Raw genomic sequence first — 21,785 nt, 5'->3', positions numbered from 1 at the left:
TTTTTATAGCTCTGTAGAAATCCCTGGTTTTTCGTTATTTGGAAGCAGTGTAGTTTTCCTGTAGTTCTGTGCAGGGTTTTTCCAACATGCTACTGGGTCCTGCCTGCTTCCTGGGAGAAAATCATTCCTTATGGCAGCAAAAAGAAATCCCCTAAAGCTTTTATTTCTAGGATTAGATAGAGGGAGGGAATTTGGGTCAGTGGTCTCTTCTTTTCTGGCTCAGGGAAACATTGCATATTTTCTAGGTTAGTTAAATATTCAACCATGGAGGGTTTAGCACCTGAGAAGACCCAAACCAGTAAGGAAAAGAGCTTTTTTTTTTTTTCCTTTAGTGCCTGGTTTAGCTGTTGTAGCTTTTTCCAGGTGATGCATCTTTCCCACCATGCTCTGTTCACCTGCCCTGCCTTTTGGAGCCTCCCAGGATAACATGAGGGAGTAACTTGTTTCTTTTTCTTCTCTGAGATGCTTTGGTTAACATGTGTAGCCTAATTAGCACATTCCTGGCTTCAGGCTGTATTTTTCTGTTACAACTTATTATTCATATCAAGGGAAATATTAAACACACTGAATCCACCTTGGTAGGTTTGTAGCTCTTTCCTGGAGCACAGCATGAAATCGGAATGAGGTGAGCAGATGGTGGGGCTGGGAGCTTTGTGTGTGCAGCAGACTTGCCAAGATGCCCATTCTGGGATCTATGTAAGAGTATCCTGCTCCAAAGGGGATCCCAAGTCAGGATTTAGTCTTTTGTGCAGCCTTCTGTAACATGTGACCTGGTCCTGATGGATGATGGAGTTGGGGTGGGACAGTGGGCCAACAGTTTGGAATTTACTGTTCACAATGTATTTGTGCAATGGTTTGCTTGACTAATTCCCAGTTTTCTTAGTTTGGTCTCACAGATGCTGTTTCTCTGCTGAGAACTAATTATTTCCTTTCCCTTGTAGGCTGGCTACATAGTTCATGAAAAACTGAAAAATATGAATAACAGTGACCAAAAGCTATTTTGTGTAAGGACAGGTAAGTTATGCATTCAGGCATAAGGAATTTGTTCAATGTGCAATTCCATATTCCATTTCCCAATTAGTTGTTGGGTTTTTTTTAATAATATCAGGGTTGTTTAGCTTCTTGATGGTTGGAGATCACTTCCAGAGGGAGCAGACAGTAAAAACTCTTGTAAGCCCAGGGTTACTATACCCTGTGACTGTTTTCAAAATGTAGGATGTAGGAATGCAGTCTGAGGATGCTGTTTGTTTGTGTTTGTCTCTGCTGTACACAGAGATGGGAAGAATTCCTGCTGTCATTCCAGTTTGTTTATGGAAACACTTCAGTGAGTTAATCTCAGTTCTGCTGATTCAGGGACAAGTATGTAATTTTAGAACAAATAAAGGCCACAAAACAAACCATGTTATGGAGTAATGCTTTCCTTGAGGCACATAAATAGGACCCAAATGTTTTAGAGCACCTTAGCATTATTTACTTCATTAGAGAAGTGATTTTAATGTCCTAGTTTTTGTTCAGTTACATCTTTCATAAAGGAAGTATGACAGGGATCTTAGGGCTGAAAAGGGGGCTTTTTGTCTTCTGTCAAAGACAGAAGTGACCTTATTATCCCCTTAATAGGAGCTGCAGTTTTTTTGGCCTTGGTTTAAACAGCATATCTGTGTTAGCAGCTCTTTTCTGGAAGCTGGAGGGAAGCAGGGAAGGATCACTTTGTAGTGATCCTGTTGTGTATCTGTTTTCCCTGAGCATGTGTAATGGAAGAGATGCAGTGCAGAAGCACGTGGAAGCTTGGCCTGATTCCCTGGGTACTCAACTTTTAAGCCCTGAAAAAAGCTGTTTTATCAGCTGTAGATCTTGTAGAAATGTAGTTACTGGAATGGGACTGAACTGCATATAGATGTTAGACCCCAATTATTGTGAAATAACTGATGACATTTCTTACAGATGCCATGTCTGAGGGTGTGAAGGAGCGCTTGACTTCACTGGCTGAAGAGATAACAGACCTGGCTTCTCACATCCCTGCCTCTTCTGGACAACAGGAAAACTTTCAGAGGTCAGTTTTTTGCCAACTTGTCTCTACTTTGCCTCTAAAATCAGGGTGTTCTCTTGACCTCTGAGGTCCCACACAACAAAATACATGTGAGTGAAAAGCCAACTGTTATCTGTGTGTCCTTTTCCAAGAAAACGTTGCCTTTATATGTGGCAATTTATGTTTGCACTGATCTAATTGCAGTGAGTTTGACACTGAACTTGGCTGAGTTTTTCTTCTTGCTGAAATGCACAGCAAGACCTTTTTTCCTAACTACTCAGGGCTCTTGTGTGACTGCCCACTAGAAATCCAGAGAGTTTATCTAAGCAGGGGAGCCATATCACAGTGCTTCTGGAGGGCCTTCATAGGGGTTTTTCAGTGTGAAGAAATCTTAATTTTCTTCTGACAGAAGTGGAATGTCAGTTCTATATTGAGTGACTGTTTCTGTGTGAAGTTTTGGACAAATTCAGTCTGGAGAGATGGATGACTTCAGAATCCTCTGTTCTGCTTGTAGCTCAGATGAGTGTCAGTAACTGCTTTGCTTTACTTCCCAGGGCTGCAGAAATACTGGCTGAGATATCAGAGAACATAAATGCCTTAAGAAGCACATTGTTGGGTTCAGGTTCCCCTTCTGGACTGGAGAGGAGCTGTGGTGCTGCAACTCCAACAAATTTTGAAGCCAAGTCAGCAAATGTTGAAGCACAAAAAGCTGAATGTGCTAAACAACTTGAAGGTGATTTTAACATCTGCTCTGATGCTACACTGGCTCTCCTCTGGGAGGGAGAAAGTAATGGAGAGGAAGCAGAGAGAGGTAACACTGTGGAAAATAGGGCTGCAGCAGTCAGATCTATGGACAAAGAGAGAGATGACTTCATATCACTGGACATCACTGAGCAAGAACTTCAGGTCTTGGAAGATCAGGCTGCAAAAGAGTTGGTCAAGGAAACTGCACCTGAGGTAATTACTTCCCACAAGATTTAATGAGTTTTTATCCCTGGAAGAATATTCAAGTGTTTTGGGAGAAGGGCTCAGTCTGGGAAGTACCTGTGAAGGTTGTCAAGCATAAAGCTGCTCTTCAGTCATGTGTTTGGAAGGAGTGGTACCAAATACAGGAGGTCTAGGTGGTCTCATTAGTTCTCCTCTTTCACTTCTTAGAATGTTACCAAAGAATTCCTTGCAGTATGGGGACAAATTCTGCACTAGAGCATCTTCAGCTTGGTCATGAGTAAAAAGCAGCTCTGTTTCTAAGGGATCTGTAAACTAATAGTCCTTCTAGTGACTGAGTGTGGATTGATGCCTCCTCAATCAGATTAATATTTTCTTATGTTCCAAGTGTGTCACACATGTGGTGGTACTGCTGGTTTTTTGTCTTACCTACAAATATTTTGGTTTTAGTGGACAAGCTTCAGAGCTGAATGTTGAGCTTAACTGCTTCTGGTAAGAAGCAAAAGCATGCAGAGAAGTGGTTTATAATATGTACAGAAGTTTAGAAGCTTGTGGGTAAAACAGAAATAACTTTGGTACTAATAAGAAAATTGTGTGGGTTTTTATATTGTTTTGGTTGTTTTTTAGGAGGAATATTCCACAGATAACGAACAAAATGTTTCCTGTATCATTGAAAGTGATGAAGAACTGGAAATGGAGATGTTAAAAGTGAGTGCCTCAGGGTTTATCTTTCAGTTTTTTTTTTATAGTGATGATGCTCTGGGATCACAGTGAACTGGAGCATAGTTGAGGGGAGGGAATATGAAGTAAAACAGTGTTGCTTACAGAAGGTGGACAAAAGATAAAGGTGTGGATACCTAAAGAATTCAGTTTTCTGGTGTTAGACTTCAATATCACTTGCATCCTGTTGCATCATTACTATGCCAACTTGGACTGGATCCCCACACTAGATTTAAGTTATAACTAGTTTAGAAGTTAAATGTCCAAATATCATATTACCTCAGATACCTCATTTTACCTACCCATTCATGCTCCAAAATAACTTTTTTGTCCAAATTTCTCAGTCTTTAGATGATGTAGATGATTCTAAAGGAGTTGTACCTGAAAGAGGGTCCACTAAAGCCAGGAAAACTCCTGACACAGAAGTGAATGTAGCACCAGATGGTGATGAAGAGGAAGGCATTGAGGAAGAAGAGGAGGAACATTTTGGTAGTTCTTTTTTTTAATTTCAATGCATGATTAAACAAACTGACTGTCTGTAGAAGCAGCTGTGGAAGCACAGCAACATGTGGTTTCTTAAAACAGAAAGAAAAAACTCACCTGGACTTGTAAGGGAGAACTTGGATTGTGTAAAGATGAAAATGTAAAGATGGCACCTCCCATATCTGCCTTTGTTTTGTTCTCCTGTTGCTGCTTCATGGCAGAATCCTTAGGAAATTATGCCTTGGAGGGTGATCTGGAACTAATGCTCTGGGGCTCTCCCTGTGGAGACAAATCTAATGGGGAGAAGAGGCTGAAATGTGAGGAGAAATACACCTCGATTTGTTTGGATTAACCTGTTCCAAATGAAGCAGTAATGCATTACAGTCCTATTGCTATATCTCATTAATCAAGCCATATGTTCTCCTCCTCCTGTGGGGTCTCTGAGGAGCCTTCTTGCTCTTTTTAATCCTTCATTCTAGCTGGTAAATATCTTGAGTTTGTCTCTCTTCACTGGAATTGCCCAAATTCTAAGCCCTGGGCATCACTAACAGGCTGTTAGTGACTGTTAACATCACAAGCAGACTGCTGTTTGTCAAGAGAGTGCTTCATCTTTTTAAAATTTAATCTCAGATGAGTTGGTTTTTCTTCTCTCCCACTAAAGATCCGCTGCTGCCAGAACCTGGTGAAAGCCACATCACGTGTCTGAAGACCTATTTTGGGCATTCTTCATTTAAACTGTGAGTGTATTTTCTGTTAAAATGGACACTGATTTTTTTTCTTTCCCTTTTTTCAATCTGGATGTTGTTTTTATTAATCCTTAAACAAACCCACTAACAAATCAAGGGTCCTGTTTACAATCTCCTTGTTGAAGGTAACTGATCCACAAACACTGTGGGAACTACAGTTATTATTTGTGATCTCCTCTGAATGTCTGCATCAAATGCTGTTTGCCTTAGTCCTGTTGGAGATCCTTGGACACTCCTGGGCCCACCTGCAGTAGTCTGAGTGGCTGCACTATGCAAAGACAACACTCTAAGGCAGCCTCAAGGCTTTCTATAACTTACAATTCAACAGAATATGCAGTTTCATACCATTCACTTGTTCTGTGTGGTGGCACAAATCCAAGTATTCCCCTTTTGTTTAATTTAAAGGGTCCAGTGGAAAGTCATCAATTCTCTTTTAGAAGACAGAAGAGATAATCTTGTTGTCATGGCAACTGGTAAGTTACCTTTACACCCTAAGAAACAGCAAAAAAAAATTATTCCCTTTTTGGGGGGACTAGCAGAACCAACATGTTGTCTAGGGCTGACAAGGTTTTGGGATTGTCTGGTTTAGTGTGTAGGGCACATGATGTCTCACTTCTGCCCCTTTTTCTTTCAGGCTATGGAAAAAGCTTGTGCTACCAGTTCCCTCCTGTTTATACTGGACGTACAGGAGTTGTCATCTGTCCTCTCATCTCCCTGATGGAGGACCAGGTGCTGCAGTTGACGTAAGTAGTGTGGTGGTAACAAGCTGCTGCTGCTGCATTGCCCGTGGAAACACAGATCCTGCCTGTGGCATTCCTTGGGGCTTCAAGTGGAAGCTGTTGTGTGTCAGCTGTAGAGCATATGTTTCTCCAGGAACACACACTGGCTGTGTAGACAGTCTCAAATCCCTGGGTTTGCCAGGTAGGTGAACCATAGGCTGAATTTGCAAAGGATCTTTGTGGGGTTTCTGAAGGAACACACAAAGTATTTCTGGGTTCGTGGGCCTTTTTTTGCCCAGACTGAAGTGACAGAGGAGCTTCATGGGCTGTTTCAGCCTGTGGGAGTTCTATCAGAGTTGGGCAGGGCTTCCTTTGAGTCTGAGAAGTGACATCTGAGTAGCTGGAAGCTGCAGGCAATTCAGATCCAAGTTATAGCACAGGCTTTCAAGAGGGACAGTGCAGTAGGTCTCCTAAAAGTTGGCCTCTTCACTTAAAAGATCTGAGGGGGGAAACTTTGTGGGTGACACCAAATGGCTTTCACATGAGCAGTCACAGGTATTGTCAAGATAATTTTGTTTGATTTTTTTTTTTTTTTAAATACCTGATAATGCTTTCTGCACACACACTTGCTTCCTATTGTAAGAGCTGTTCACTTCTGACACTTGTTCATTGAAGCTGTGGGAATCACACTGAGTTATCTAGTTCATTCTTGCCTGGTCCAACTTGGGGAAAAAGGGGGCTTTTGTGAAAGGGGGAATATGAAGATGTTTTGAAGTGAGAAACATCAATTATGTGTGGCATTTTCATGACTGTGTGCAGGTGAATGGCTGGACAGCCTCAGCTCCTTGACTGGGTATTACTCAGCAGGGTGTCTGTGTATTCAGCTGCTGCTTTGACTTTTCCACTGTTTTCCTCAGTGGAGAGGGTTTATTCACTGCATTCCCAGTGGGTCATTCATTTTGAAGGCTCAGGAGACTGAATTTCTACAGTCTGCTGCCACTCAGTAATTTGTCTGTCAGTCTGGCTGCTCAGCAGCTGTGAAGACCAAGAGATGTAGGAAAACTCGGTGATTTATTGCATTAAGAGCTAAAATAGAAATTGGTTGAGCTGGTTATTATGGAGTTTGTCATTAAAAAGCAGCCGCCTGATGGAAAATTAGCAGATGCAGCATGAGTAGCTCACAAAAGATAGAATGTCAAGGCAAAAAAATGGTGAGCTAACATGCTAATATCCAAGTATGATGGACTGCATAAGAGAATAGTTAAAGAAAATACATTTAGCAAATTCTTTTAGATGTTTTATTAGTGAACTTGTCTCCTGTGCAAGGAAAATGGTTTTCCTTTCTCCAATTCCTAATTGTACTCATCTGATGTGTCTCTTGTGGAGAGAACTGAAAGGGAAGTGGAAGAGGATTTGGGTGGCAGGAGTAGCCATGGACCACTCTTGCTTTTTTGAAAGGATTTTCCCCACAAAGATCCTTGAAGAAAATAGTCTCTGACCTCACAGCTTGAACTTCCTTTAGAAATGCTGGCACAGGCTGGAAGCTAAAACTTGGAGAGTAGATGTGTTCATGACTGTGCTTTTTTTATTTCTGCAGAATGTCAGGGATTCCAGCTTGTTTCCTTGGTTCAGCTCAGTCAAAACAGGTCAAGGAAGCCATCAGAGGGTGAGTCTTAGCCAAGCTTTCTGGGACTGTGGGTGTGACTCTTCTGGAATGCTTTCTATGGTCTTCACTGAGTTCCTCTTGTTCCCTGTCAGAAGTCTGGTCTTGTTCTCATTTCCCTTTTCAAGACAATCATGACTTTGTTGAATTTACTTGTCTGGGGTTTTCTCTCCTTTGACAGTGTATTTTTGGTCTTTCAGAGGTCAGTACAGTGTCATATACATGACTCCAGAGTTTTGTTCTGGGAACTTACAGTTACTTCAGGATCTTGACAAAACTGTTGGTAAGTTGAGGATAAGGCTGTGGGTGAGTTGCCAGGCTGATTAAATTAATACTTTTGTTTAAAAATTTTGAATATCTGAAGATTTTTCACTAGTTCCTTGGTGAGGGTAGTGTAGTGACTGTAAATAAATGGTGTCATGAGATCCTGTCATTGATAAAAAAATGTGAGTAGTGTCTTTAGCATGATCGTGGCCTGGGAATGTTGGGCAATTATTTGGGAACAGAGGTGCTAAAGCACTGATTGTTGAATCACAGGAATTGAAATGCATAACACTAAATATTTTAGCCTTTTAGTATTTCTATTTCTTTGGTCTTCAGCTGAATGTAACAATGAAGTGGTGTTTTCAAATGCAGTAATGCATCTTAAAAATGCTCTTTTTAGCAAAGGTGATGCAGCTGGTGGACAGGTCATTGAGTAAAATCAAGGCATGTAAACTCCAGGAGTTGTTTTAGCAAGGAACTGAGTTTCTAGTGCTGTCAGCAGTTCACATGTCTGTGCTGTGGTTTTGTGCCCACCAGGTATCACCCTCATAGCTGTGGATGAAGCTCACTGCGTCTCCGAGTGGGGCCACGACTTCAGAAACTCCTTCAGAACTTTAGGCTCACTAAAGAAGGTTCTGCCACTGGTGAGGTTTGGATGTGTTGGGTTTCCAATAAAAGAGAAGGATTTTGTGTGATAGTTTGGAAATAGCAGGTTCTTTTACCTTGTCCTTTGGGTGTACTGACCATGCTGGCTTGGAGTTTGAGCAGTCCCTGTCAGTGACTGGACTTTGTGGTTTCTTTTCCAAATGCTTAAATGAAGGATATTCTGAAATTGGGCTGCCAGAAACTTCTGAAATGTAAACTGCTTTGGATCCCTATGCTGTGGAACATGATGACATGATGTTCCTAAGCTTCTGATTTAACATTGAGTGATTTTTTTTTTTTATCTTTTTTTTTTTTCCTGACTGAGTGAATTGTAGGAACATGCAACTCATTTCTAGACACTCCTCAAGCATTTATTGCATGAGCTTAAAAATTTAGACCTGAACTTTACATGCTCTTATTGGAAGTTTCATCCTATGTTCCCTAAATTTAGCTAATCACATCAGAAAATTACTGTGGAGTCATGGAAGACACACACTTTCAGAATTAAACTTGATGTTTTAGGAGTTCTGTCCCTGTCTGCTGTCCTGGAACTTTGATCCTAAATGCTCAGGAAGCTGAATATGAACTACATTTGTCAAATAACTGACCTGATCCAGTGATCATAAACTCATTCAACTGCCTGTTTACATTCTGTATCAGTATCCTATTGAGTTTTTTGGTTAAAAAAAGAAATTAATGAAAGGTCATGGATGTTTTTCTACTTCTCATTGCAGGTTCCCATTGTTGCTTTAACTGCAACTGCAAGCCCCTCAATTAGAGAGGACATAGTGAAATGCCTGAACCTGAGGAATCCCCAGGTTACCTGTACTAGTTTTGACAGACCTAACCTGTACTTGGAAGTTGGACAACAAAGTGGAGATATCTGTAAGGATTTGAAACAGTTCCTAACTAGGAAAGGAAGGTAAGCCTGGTTTTGTTGATCCCTCAGACTTCTTGCAGGTGGATGACTTCCTCTGTTCAGTCTCTTTACATGTTGTTATTATTTTAAGCGGTTCTGTGTATGAGTTTGAAGGCCCCACTATCATCTACTGCCCTACAAGAAAGGCCACTGAGCAAGTAGTGTCTGAACTGAATAAACTCAACGTGGCCTGTGGTACCTACCACGCTGGAATGGGGAACAAACAGAGGAGAGACACCCACCACCAGTTCATGAGGGATGAAATTCAGGTATGGAGGAAACAAAATCCACTTGGTCCTATTTATAACTGCAGAGTTTCTGGTGGTAGAAAGAATTTTGGACCATCAGTATGTGTTACAGGTTTCTTCTGTCTCCAGTTCTGGGCAAAGAAATTGCTGGTCTATGCTGACAGTAATAAGATTCTTGGCTTATCTTGGCGATTTCTGTAGTAATTCCCTTAAAAAATGCATGACATTTAAGGAAAGTAGTGATGGCTGGACCAACATGATCACAATTTGTGAGCTGCTTTTTTCCTAGGCAACAGTGCTATCCTGGTACTTGTGTTCCTTCTCACGATACCTTTGAGAACAGCTACTTGAAAACACTCCTGCATTTCCCTCAGCACATCATTCCTGTCATGTTTATAATCCTATGGCTGTGCTCTGGCCAAAATCAGACTTAAGGTAGCCACATGTGAGTCTGAAGCTGTTGTAATTTAAACTGGATTTTGAGTCTGTACCAACAAGTTGTCACCAAGAGTGTGAACATTAATCCAGGCTTATTCTTTGTGCTCCCTTGAAAACACTCAGCATGTGGCCTCTTGTTTTGTAGTGTGTTGTGGCTACAGTGGCATTTGGAATGGGCATCAATAAAGCCGATATCCGGTTGGTTATTCATTACGGTGCCCCGAAGGAAATGGAATCCTATTACCAGGAAATCGGGAGAGCTGGCCGGGATGGGCTTCCTGCTTCCTGCCACGTCTTGTGGGCTGCAACAGACTTGGCTTGTAACAGGTAAAGGACTGGGAACAACTGATCTGACACAACCAGAACAGTTTTTGATGCCCTGTGGTGCAGGGTGCTAGCTCAGGTTTGGCTCGAGCAGCAGCTCAGGGCAGGGCCAGAACGAGCACTCCGTATTCCCATCAAGTAGTCCCATGTTATTTTCTCAGTTGGATGCTTCCAGTGATTACTGTGAAGGATATTAAATGAGACAACAGGTAGATATGTCCTAACATGTCACCTGCGAGGCTCTTAAAAGAAGAGTGATGATATCCCAGCGTATTTTGCAATCAGGCAGTGGAGCTGATGACAAATTGCCAGAGACTAGACAACTAGGGAGTGAGAGAAGCAGCTCTCAGTGCCCTCTGCTCTTTTCTCCCTCCTTGGTGCATTTTTGGCATGGATCTCTGAAGTTCAGTAGCCTGTGAGGTTGGAAGGAGTTCCAATATTCTGATGGAATAATATTTAGAAGAATGTGGGGAAAAGTGCTCTTTTTCTGAGTATGCCCTGTGCTCTCAGGATCAAGGCTGTGGAGAAGCAGGCAGGCAGCTTGGGGCTGGGTTTTGTAGGATATATTTTCTAGCTGTTCCTTCTGAATGCCTGGCACATTTCATTTCTGGTGTGAGACAGGGGAATACTGGTGAGTGTTTAAGGCTCTTCACTTTCCCCCTTGGCTGACAGACGCCTCATAAACGAGATCCACAATGAGAAGTTCCGGTTGTACAAACTGAAGATGTTGGCAAAAATGGAGAAGTACCTTGTGTCCAACAGCTGCAGGAGGAAGTGAGTACTAGAACCTGCTTTTATGTTTTGTCACTTGAGGCAGCTCTGATAAGAGCTACTGACTTGGTCACAGCTGGAGGTTGTAACCAGAAGGCATCCTACACTGAGTCTGTTCTACAAGCACAGAACATTCTATTTTATATTAATGAGCAGTATCAAAAATACAACCTTCAGCACATTTGTACACATATATCAAGTGTTTCCTTATTTACTTTAAAAAACCCAAACCTTTTCTTCAGAGGAATCAAAGCTAAATAATTGGTTCCCTAGTGAATTAATTAATGATGCTGATTTCAACTCAGTTTTCTGCAATAAATTTCATGTGTAAATTCTTGGTCTTTCATTGAATTCCATCCATTCCCTTGGGTAGAATCATCCTGTCTCATTTTGAAGACAAACAGCTCCGAAAGGTCTCCTCTGGCATCATGGGCACAGAAGAATGCTGTGATAATTGCAGGTCCAGGTAAGCTTTCTTCCCTGAAGACTGATACTGGAGGTTATGTTCTCTCAGACTGACTTAGAAGGCAAATTATCTAAAATAATTGGCTTTTATGCATCTGATCTTGCAGATGTTCAGCCTGAGGTATATTTTGGAACAACTCTCTAACCTTTTTCTAATGAGTTGAGCAAGCCATAAGCTCTAAGTTAAGCTGTGGGGAAAGCCTGGAATAGAGCATGGTCACAGTTCCTATAAGGGTTTAAGCAACACTCTGAAACTGTGAATACACTTTTATTAATCAGTTTAAGCCCTGTTGGGTAATTAATCCCAAAAGAAAACACTTGCAAATGGTGTGGGCTAAATTGCCCCAGTGTCCAGGGAGCTGTGTTCCTGTTACAGCATGTGCTGACATGTGTTCTTTTAGCCTTGATAATAATCTCATGCATGTGCTGAAGGGAATTCAGGGGGTCTGTAGTCAGAGGCATGAGCAGAAACACCTTTCTCAGTTTGTTCTGTAGTTACAATAAAGCTTTCCCTGAAGTTATAATAAAGGATTCCTTGTTCTTGCTGGTAACCTGGTGCTTTCTGATCCAAGACAAGACATTATGCTGAGTTGTTTTCTGGAAAATGGTGATCAATTCAACTGCACTTGAGTATGTCAGGAATTAAGAAGTCTTTGCTCGGCCTCTGCAATACCTAAAGGAGAGTTTAAGAGATCATCATTTCAATCTTTGCAGTCATGTTGCTGTGCCAGTAAAGAGCCAGATGGTGAATTTGTATTGCAGAACTGAAATCCCTTGGAATAGATAATTTTCCTTTTTCTCCTTGGGAGTGATGTGTGCCAGTAACTTTTCAATGGGTTCTTCCAGTCAGTAATAAATGCATTGGTTTTTTTTCCTTTGTTTTCTCAAAGAAACAGACAAAAACCTAATGGCTATTAGGTGCAATTAAAGGCATGTTGTACATGCCTAAACCAGCCAAAATATTTAAATAGTCAATTCAGAAGATTGCTGGGGCAATGTTCTGTAACAGCAGGTACAGGGAAGAACTGCTTATTTTTGGCTTGGACAGCTGTGTGAGACCCTGGAAGCTACACTGACATAAATAATTAAACATGTCTTAAGTGTAGAGTACTAGGACCGAAAATGTGAGACTTAAATCAATCACCTGTGGTTATTTCCTGTAGCTACCAATAATATTTGGAACAAGGGAACGGGGACTTGATTTGCCTGTATTAAACTTGGTTTTCTTTGTTGCCTCCAGAGGCTCCTGTCTTGCAGCCCCCAGTGACTCCGAGGGTGGCTTGCAGGATTTTGGGAAGCAAGCTCATCAGCTGCTGTCTGCAGTGGTCGCCCTGGAAGAGAAGTTTGGGACTAAAAGGCCCATTCTGCTTCTCCGAGGGTCTGTAAGTGATAGTTGAACTCCTTGGATGTGTTCTGAGAGTGGAGGGGGCTGTTCCAGCGTCCCTCTCGATTGATATACCAAACAACACATGGGTTTACATCTATGTGCCTGTGTATATACCCTGTTTCTTGGAGAGATAGATATTTGTGTATATAGAGAGAGTTTTAACTATCAGCAGTGAAGCTGCTCAGCACCACTTCCCTTACAACAAACAAGCTGATTGTCCTTAAAGTTTGTTATAAAAATACACTGCTTTGGTTATCTTGAAAGGAACAGCCTTTTCAGGACGAAGAATAAACATCTTAACAGCTTAAAAATAGCTGGTTTATGTTTGAATAAAGCAAATGAGTGCTTTCACTGTGGCTTTGTGCTGCTGGCTGACTCGAAGCGGTGAGGTTAGAAGTAGGATACTAGAATGAAAGTAAAGGATAACTTGTTTGAAATACGAAGTAAGAGGCTCACTGGAAATAAAATCACAATAGGAGCAGAATCACTTCTTATGTTTACAAACTGAGGAGAGAAAGAAAGACCTGTAGTACTTGATAAAACTGGGTGAATTATGTCCATTTTTAACCTTTTAATAAGACATTAAAGTTGCTTGTTGACACACAAGCATGTTGGGATAGAAATATTCTGTAACAGATTTCGGTGAATGACTATTCATTTATGAGATCACTGGAGTAAGTGAAGCTTCTGCCCTATTTGCACTGCAAATCCAGAATAGCCTTTTACTGCCTACAAGAATAGCCTTTTCTGGGCTGAAATAGTAGTTGGGCTCTGAGTTCAGGGGCATAAAAACCCATCAGACAGAAGCTAATCAGCTTTTTTGGAGCCTGAACCGTTGGTAAGATGAGTAGATCAGCCATGTTTTAAAACAAACGAAAAACACTGCAGTGAAGGCTGGAGGAGGAGGAGGAGGAGTAGAGCTAACATGTGTAATGAACTTGCTTCCGGCTTAGTATCTGTGTTCTGGGATTTAAACAGGACTTGTGAACTTATTTTTACTGTTGTAGGCTGTTGGGTAACAGCTTCTGTTTGAACTGATGCAATGTTAGGTTGACCTCAAGTGGTTGAATACAAACTGCACTGGGTGACTTGATTTCTTTGCTGGGGATGGCTGGGTCATTCCTGTAATCTCCTCCTATATGAAGGGAGATGTTTTAATAGTTCTGTGATGTAAGTGTAGGTTGGTGTGGGGTTTTAATGCAAAAGAAAATCGTGATCTATCTTGTCAGAAAGTGCAGGAGCGGATTAGATTAGAGGAAGCTCCTCACTTTCCAGGGTTTTGGGTTGGGGGTTGTATTTAAAATTTGATTCCACAAGGACTGGACCAATGTGATTCTTTCAAAAATTTCAGAACTCCCAGCACTTGCCAGACCGGTTCCGAAGGCACCCCCTCTTTGGCAGTGGGAAAGAATGGCCAGAGAACTGGTGGAAACTGCTCTGCCAGCAGCTGATCATGGAAGGATTCCTCAAAGAAGTCTCAGGGCATAACAAGTTTGCAACTATTTGTGTGCTCACCCAGAAGGTACTTTGGGGTGTGAAATGACCTATCAAGAGCTTCCCTGAGCTCTCAAATCCATGGCTAAGCCATACAGTTTTTTCTTACAGGGTAGAAACTGGCTGTCAAAAGCTGCATCTGCTTCAAATCCAAGTCTTCTGTTACAGTCCAGTGAAGACTTGAATCTGCAGAGGCCTTCTAGAAGGTAATTATGGCAGCTGATCACTTCTTCACTAACATCAGCTCTGTCTCTGAAACCTGCTTTTGGAGGTGGTGGGGTTGGACAGGAGAGCACATGAAATTTTAGTTTTGCTTTTGCTTCTGGTTAAATTGAATAAAGAGTGCTGGCTTGGTCTTTCACAAAAACAGAAAGAATAATGAACTGGGGACTGCTGAGGCTTTGCTGCAACAGGAAATAATATTAGAACAAAGCTCTTCAGTTCTGGCTGTAGGAACCTGTTCTGGTGCCTACACAGAGTTGCTAATAAAGGTGATGATAAAGTACCAGTTTTGTTTTGCCTTCTAGTACACTTGTGACTCTTTGAGCTCTGTCTTCTAGAATTAAAAAAATAGCTTATTATTTCACCAGTAAGCAATGCTGAAAGCTGTGTGCTTAGTGCAAACCAAAAAATTGGTACTAACTGGTTTCTCTGCTAATAGGATCTTTAAAATCAAAACTCTTTCAAGGGTTGTCATGAAAATTCCGTTTGTCACAAACAACTTGAAATTGGTTTGCTTAGCGAAATGTTAATTTTTTTTTTTATTAAGGGCAGTGTGACTGTACAAATGATTTGGTCTGATTTGATGAAGATGTAATTAATTTTATTCCAGCAGTAGACCTTTGCCTGTCCTCTCTGCGCAGCGCTCCCCAGGCACCAGAGGAACAGCACAGTCACCAGTCAAGCAGGTTTGTACCAGTACAACCCTCCTGCACTGTGATCCGTCCTTGCTCATTTAAAAAAAAACCCTTAAAATTAATATTTTGCTGCTAACAGCAACCTCAGTGAAAAGATGGTCAAGCAGCATTTGTCTTGTTCTTCTGGTTTTTTTTATAGATGTCCTTATATGAGATGTTTTCATATGAGAAAAAAGGTAAAACTCCTCCAAGAAGCAGTAACGCGCTTAACAGGTACAGTATTTGAAACTGAAACAGAATTCCCTAACTCTGACTGTGTTAATAATAGGGATACTGGTTGTAGAGTGATCCTTAAAATGAACATTCTCTTATGAAATGGCTGTGAAAATGTTTAATGCATTTAAAAAAAAAAAAAAGGCAAGTGCCTAAAACTCTCATTATATTTCAAAACCTTGAGCTATTACAACATTTAACAGTTAAGATCACTTGAGGACTTTGCCTTTCTGCTGGTCTGCAGAAGACTACGACTAAGTTGAGGCTCCCTCAGGTCAAAAGAAATCTAATAACCTTTTGCAAAAAGCAGACCAAGTAATTTGTTTTCCTGGCTCATGTGCTGCTTCAGATTAAATGCCCCTTGTATTTCTGAGTGGATTCCTCCTTCAGGCCACTATTCTGATGCTGGCAGATGACAGGAAAAGAGGCTGTGTCACTTAAATGAATAATTGCCACTGCAGCCATGGGAAGATGAATTATTTTAGGGACAGCTAAAATCCAAATCAAGGGTTATTTTGTGCTGTGCTTAGGAAAGGATGCTCTTAGTCCAGCGTGTCTGCTAACAGATATAGCAGTATAATCATGGCAGGCTAATTAAGGACAAACGTTCCTGAGTCTGGGAGCTGTGCTAATTCCACTTGGAGCACAGCAGCTGTTTCCCTGTCACTGATGGTTTTCAGGTTATTAGTGCTTTTTGCCAGGATTAATGTTCTCCATGGGGAAAAATGTGAGGTGGGATGGCATCGGAATCGTGTCGTGAGTGGACAAGTGCTTTTTGGAGCTTGTGTTTGTTGAAGTGTGTGAATGAACTGATCTAATGCAAAGCTTGCTTCACACTTCTGTCTTTTTGTTAGTATTTCAGGGCGTTCACCACTGAAATCTCCTTTGAAACCCCAAGAACCATCTGTTTCATCCCGAGAAAAAGAACTAGAGGTAAGGGTTTTCTTTGTTGGGGATAGGGAGGATATCTCTGAATTGCAGTCAAAACTGCAAACCACAGTTGTCCTGTGTTGGAGCAGCTGGCTTGGACAGCTCTTAAAAATGAGTTGTTTTGAATAAAAGTCCTAGAAGAGGAATTTAAATAGCTTAGGACAGGTTAAAGGATTGCAGGGGGTTTTGTGTATTAATGGAAAGATCAGGGAAGTGGATAACCTTTCCTCTTGTATTAATTACACCTCTGAGTGATGTAGAGCTGCTTCATGAGAATTTGGCTCCCTTCTTCCCAGACTGCTCTGTATGGCAAACTGCTGACTGCTAGACAGAAGGTAGCTAATGAGAAGGAAATTCCTCCAGCTGTCCTGGCAACCAATAAAGTCCTGGTGGAGATGGCCCGGATAAGGTAAAGCCAGCATGGAGATATGTTATACAAATTGGGGAGGCTGCAAGCCAAGTCACAAATCCCCTTTCTGCTTCTCTTGGGAGAAGGGGTAAAGCATCCAAAGTGTCTCCCCCAGCTACTGAAAGGCATTGGACAACAGTATTTTGGGAATGTGTACGTTGTTAATGCATGGAAGAGCTGGGGGCTTATGTGGGAGGTAGAGACAAATAAACATGTTTTGTGGTAAATTGGTTCTCCAAAGTATTAAGCAGCAAACTTGAAGCTTTGACTGTGGTCAAGCTTTATGATTTAGAAGTGCTAACAGTGAACTTGATTAGTTGCAGACATAAGGTTACAGTAATAATACTCTCAAGTTTTTATTAAGAGATCTGTGCTCCAAGTGTGTCCTTCACAGACACTTGATGTTTCCAAGTGTTGGCATAGCACATTCCCGTGGCTTTTTATTCTTCATCCCAAACCAGGCCTACAAGTGTTGAGAACGTGAAGAAAATTGATGGTGTGTCTGAAGCCAAGTCCACCATGTTGATCCCTCTCCTGGCTGAAATTAAGGACTTCTGCCAAGTAAATGACTTACAGGTATGACATACTTGAGGTATCTACTGCTTTGGCAAGAGCCTTGTTGTATTTTGGTCTGCAGCGATGGGACTCCATCGAGTCATCTTTCTGCTTCACAAAAAAAGCATTATGATCTAGGAATGGGAACCAAAAGCATTCCTGGTTTTACGGTTGTTTTCAGTAAATCTGTGTTGAAAAAAAGTTTAGCTCAAATAGAGGAGTTTCCCATGCTAAGCAACAGACTTGAATGCCACAGTTTGTTCTGATGGAGTAGTTTCACATGGAATGAGCAATACCTAAGAAGATGTGTTGACCTGGACACTATTTCTTTTTTTAATGCCTAGTTTTCTTTTCCAAGTCCCTTGGACAGCCTCATGCTTGTTTTAAGAAGATGGGAACATGTGGCTGTCCATCTGGATTCCCTCTTTTCTTTGTTTGTAGAACATTTGAGTTTGGGTCAAAACCAACCTCCAGAGAGGTGAATGATTCTGTTAATGTTACTTATTCAGGTAGCTTCAGATAATGGAAGGGTGACTCATTGGTTGTCACTGGGATATAATACTTTTTATTTTACTTTATCTCACTTAGGCTGACGTTTTCCCCACATCTGCACCTAAAGATCAGAAAGAAGCATCTCCCTGGAAGTGTGCTAGAGCCCTCTCTCCCTCAGAGCACGTCACATATATCCTGTTCCAAGAGAAAAACTTGTCTGTGGTAAGCTTTTCCCTCTGGAGGCACTTTACTTTGAAAACTAACAGCTTTGCTTTGCCCCTCCCAAGGGTAAACCTTGTCAGATGGTCCCTTAGTTAAGTGTGCCTAAGGACAAATTAACAATAAATACTTGTACAATTATTAATGGGCAACTTGATGCTCTGTATCCACCAATCCTGATGATTATATGCACACTGTGTGTTCCCTGGAGAGAAATGAGTAGAAGCTTGAAACCTGGTGGGGTTTTTTTTTTTTTTTTGAGGAGTACAAGACACCAGTTGGAAATCTCTCCTTGAGAAGTACAAGTTTGGGTCAATGAAGTTTGAGATGTTCTTCTTCAAGGCTTTAAGAGAAGAATTCAACATGTGAAAGTGGGGGGGGGGCTTTGTTTTGGTGCTGTTATCCATGTCCTGCATGGATGTTGGGTGTTGTGTGGACCTCTGGAAGGTCAGGTGCACCACAGCTGCTTAGTCTCAAAATTCAAGGTGAGATGTTGCACTTAAGCTGTGAAATAGTAGCTTCAAGAGAAAAATCTTCTTTACAAGCTGGAAAGGAAATTAGGCAACTGTGAGGAGTAATGCAGTGTTTTGGGGAACTTTGTTGCGCTGCTGTGTGCTGGTACCTCCTGATTGCTTTTTGGGAATGGGAAGTTGCCAGGCTTTTGGTTGTGCTTCAGACCATTGTGCCACGTTGATCCCTTCTGCCTTTGTTTCCCCAGAGGGCTATAAGTGAGTGCAGATCTCTGCCTCTTGCTGTGGTTGGCACTCACCTGTTGCAGGCCATGAAAGCTGGCTTCCCTGTCAGCCTGGAGCGAGCAGGATTGACTCCTGAAGTTCAGCGGGTCGTTACTGATGTTATCCGTAATCCTCCCGTTGACTCAGGTGAGTCATATGGAAAAGACTGAGCATCCCTCCTCAATCTCTATTTACTCAAATGTTTTTGGGGGAAAAAAACAACAGCCTGACCAAGTAGAACTGGCATCCTCAGAAAACACACTGAGAATTTATCCCAGATCTTATGAGTCAAACTCATACATGGTTTTATTTTCTTATCTTTTCCATGCCTTAATCCATCCTATGCCTTAATGAGGGACAACCAATGTGTATTAGAGCATAACTGAATAAGGGGCAAGAAGCTTAAAAACTAATCAATATTGTATTTATTTTTTTCCAAGATACAACCAAAATTCAAGTAATTAGAAAACTTGTTCCTGCAAATATTGAGCTGTATCTCATCAAGATGACAATTGCACTATTGGAGAAAGAGAATAGAAATAAGTCTCAAGATGGCTTAGGCATCAAAAGGAGGCTGGTGTGGCCAGAAGGGCAGCAGGAAAAAACAGGAGCTGATCAAGCAAGCAGGGAAGGTGCCTTGTGGAATAAAACACAGGTTAGTAAAAGCAGGTATAAAACTGTTCTTGTGTAAAAGAATGTTTCCTTTGTAGGAGCAGACTTAACAGCCCTTTGCTGTTTCCAGCAGTGCTTAGTGTCTCATCTCCCCAATCCATTTCTCACTCAGTTTTGAGTAGAACTGCTTTCATCTCCTCAGAAGAATGCTCAGAGCATAAATAGAGGCTTATTTTTGGAAAAGTGTTGACCTAGGACGAGGTCAGACCTGTGCAGCTTAGCTATGACTTGTCACACACATTCCAAGTTCTTCCCTGCCTGAAAACTTGGATAAGCTGGATCCCTCATAGCCACCAAATCCAGGCCATGCCCTTGCCTTGCTTCTGTATATTAGTACCTGATCACCAACCTGATGTGGGAAGCAAAAGGCAAGGCCAGCCAGTAGTCTCTGTCTTTGGATTCCTCTGTTTAAAACTGCTGAGCATAGCCCTGATAACAAGTGTCATGCCATTAGTCTGACTCCTTGGGGACAAATCTTGGGAAATAAGGAGCTCTTTGCTTTATGAGAAAGTCCAGGATAGTCTGAGCTCTTCACTGGCCTTGTGTCCCCCAAGTCCCACTTCAGCACCTTGTACAAATGGCACCCTGCACTGAGTGGCTCCTGGTGGGAATGGTAAAAAAAAAAAAAAAGACAAACTGTGCTTCTGCTGCCTGTGCTGGGAGTTCATGTCTGTTCCTTACATGTTTTTGGGCTGACTAGCTCAAACAATTTTTCAAGCCTTGCTATCTTGCCTACTTGATTTTTCTTGCATGCCTTAGTGCTATTTTCTTTCTACAATATCTGTGTCTGAGCCTTCTCTTTCCTGCAGCTGACCTCCTGGCACTCCAGTTGCCTGAGCTCTAATGACACTTTTTCCTGCTCCTGTTAGCTCCTGGAGCTAATAACAGGAATAACATGCCATTAGTAATCAAATTAATATTCTACAAATGAGTAGACTGCAAATCCGAAAGCTAATCCAAACAGTCTTTATTTACTTCTTCAGAAAATATCCTGGTTCTAATAATTCCCTGTAGCAAGCAGCTTTTAAATCTGTTAATGGATGTTCTTGGATTTGAACAGCCTGACACTGCTGCTGCTTTTACAGGGTAATTGGATCAATCCAGCATCCAAGGAAGGAGCAGAGAAAACCCATCTGCACACGGTGCCTTGGCTTCAGTAAACAGATGTTCTTACTCTAATAAAGCATGTGGTAGACTTGCCATTACTGTGGATTTTGGTAACACAGGGATGTGTAGCTGATCCAAAAAATCTCAGGGTAGCTCTGCCAACCTGTGACCAAGCAGGATCACGTAAAAAAATGTTAACATCTCCGAGCCCACTGTGCTGTTGTTAACTGACGCTTCTGCTGTAAAAATGCATTTGAACATGAATAACACAACTTGCTTCCTTTCTGTCCCATGTGAAGGTTGTGGGGAGTGTGGATGGCAGCCAGGCAGGGAGCAGAAGGGCAGCAGGCTCCCCGAAGCCCATCACTGTGACCTCCTCTAACCCGCCTGCCCTCGACCCTGAGGAGGATGAGCTGTTTGCTGACTCACAGCCCAAGGTGAGACTGCCTGTAGCACAGCCCAGACCTGCTGATTTGTGTGTGGATCTTCAACAGACCAAATTCCCAGCTTCTGTCTGGGTTCTTGACTGTGCCTAAAACCTGGCCACCCCACTTGTCTCATTGATATCCTTGATGCAGTGATGCTATATTGCTTTTATTGCCCTGGCTGTGCCTGAATATCCCACTTAGACATCAGCACCCTGTTACAGGACCCTTTTTTTTTTTCCCTCAGTATATATCTCATCAGCTATCTCATGGCAGATGCTTCCAACATTTTAAGAGGACATTTGATTCCTTTTTTCTCTTTCAGGTAGAGGGTTCTGAGACTATACTCATCACACTTAGATTTTTTTCACTGGTGTCTATAGAAACAAAAGCTGTATGAGCAGACATTAGTGGGTTTATTGGAAAAGGAGCTTGTGTCTCTGAACAGGAACACTTGCTCTACCACTTGCTTCAGTTTGAAGCTGGATATTGCTGTGAGTGCAAATATTTTCCAGTCTTGGTTCTCCCCACTGTTAGAGTTTGATTCTTAATCCCTCAGTTACTTGAATAAGGTATTGAAATTGAGGCATAACTCTTCCAGGAACAATTTAAACAGCTCCTGTCTCCAGATGAACATGAAATTGAGGAGTAGAGCTGTGTAACTGAGACAACCTGTTTACTGTGTATTTCCTTCCATGTTTATTAATTTCTTTCCAGAACTCTCATTTTCCTCCCAAGAGGAAGGTGCCAGAATGGTTTGGGACCTCAGCAGCAGCAACAGTTCTACCTGTAACCCAGACCAAGAAATGCAAAACGGAAACCAGAAAAGGGATTTTCAGCTGAACGGGGAAATCA

At 41.8% G+C, this 21,785-nt stretch overlaps 1 protein-coding gene across 5 annotated transcripts in view; it reads left to right on the top strand.

The window, feature by feature from the left end:
* Window positions 1–21,777, top strand: part of WRN (WRN RecQ like helicase) — a 30,743-nt gene extending 8,966 nt beyond the window's left edge. For 4 of the 5 annotated variants that reach the window (XM_029958428.1, XM_018069396.2, XM_029958427.1 and 1 more), the window contains 29 exons: window positions 942–1,014; window positions 1,942–2,050; window positions 2,581–2,983; window positions 3,599–3,679; window positions 4,036–4,180; window positions 4,836–4,911; window positions 5,326–5,393; window positions 5,555–5,663; window positions 7,237–7,305; window positions 7,503–7,585; window positions 8,104–8,210; window positions 8,946–9,133; window positions 9,222–9,399; window positions 9,962–10,143; window positions 10,813–10,914; window positions 11,285–11,377; window positions 12,617–12,758; window positions 14,115–14,285; window positions 14,369–14,463; window positions 15,090–15,165; window positions 15,314–15,387; window positions 16,242–16,320; window positions 16,614–16,726; window positions 17,188–17,302; window positions 17,870–17,995; window positions 18,711–18,873; window positions 19,167–19,381; window positions 20,805–20,942; window positions 21,648–21,777. In XM_029958428.1, coding sequence (XP_029814288.1) covers window positions 942–1,014; window positions 1,942–2,050; window positions 2,581–2,983; window positions 3,599–3,679; window positions 4,036–4,180; window positions 4,836–4,911; window positions 5,326–5,393; window positions 5,555–5,663; window positions 7,237–7,305; window positions 7,503–7,585; window positions 8,104–8,210; window positions 8,946–9,133; window positions 9,222–9,399; window positions 9,962–10,143; window positions 10,813–10,914; window positions 11,285–11,377; window positions 12,617–12,758; window positions 14,115–14,285; window positions 14,369–14,463; window positions 15,090–15,165; window positions 15,314–15,387; window positions 16,242–16,320; window positions 16,614–16,726; window positions 17,188–17,302; window positions 17,870–17,995; window positions 18,711–18,873; window positions 19,167–19,381; window positions 20,805–20,942; window positions 21,648–21,773 — 3,699 coding nt within the window. In that variant the 3' untranslated portion in view covers window positions 21,774–21,777. The remainder of the gene's footprint in view (window positions 1–941; window positions 1,015–1,941; window positions 2,051–2,580; window positions 2,984–3,598; window positions 3,680–4,035; window positions 4,181–4,835; window positions 4,912–5,325; window positions 5,394–5,554; window positions 5,664–7,236; window positions 7,306–7,502; window positions 7,586–8,103; window positions 8,211–8,945; window positions 9,134–9,221; window positions 9,400–9,961; window positions 10,144–10,812; window positions 10,915–11,284; window positions 11,378–12,616; window positions 12,759–14,114; window positions 14,286–14,368; window positions 14,464–15,089; window positions 15,166–15,313; window positions 15,388–16,241; window positions 16,321–16,613; window positions 16,727–17,187; window positions 17,303–17,869; window positions 17,996–18,710; window positions 18,874–19,166; window positions 19,382–20,804; window positions 20,943–21,647) is intronic. The other variant, XM_029958429.1, reaches the window with a different exon arrangement.
* Window positions 21,778–21,785: the final 8 nt, after the last annotated feature.

Source organism: Manacus vitellinus, unplaced genomic scaffold (assembly GCF_001715985.3).
Source record: "Manacus vitellinus isolate BGI_N305 unplaced genomic scaffold, ASM171598v3 scaffold_153_pilon, whole genome shotgun sequence".
Taxonomy (NCBI): Eukaryota; Metazoa; Chordata; class Aves; order Passeriformes; family Pipridae; genus Manacus; species Manacus vitellinus.
The sequence above is the reverse complement of the archived record's forward strand: the minus strand, read 5'-3'. Positions and strand labels throughout refer to the sequence as shown.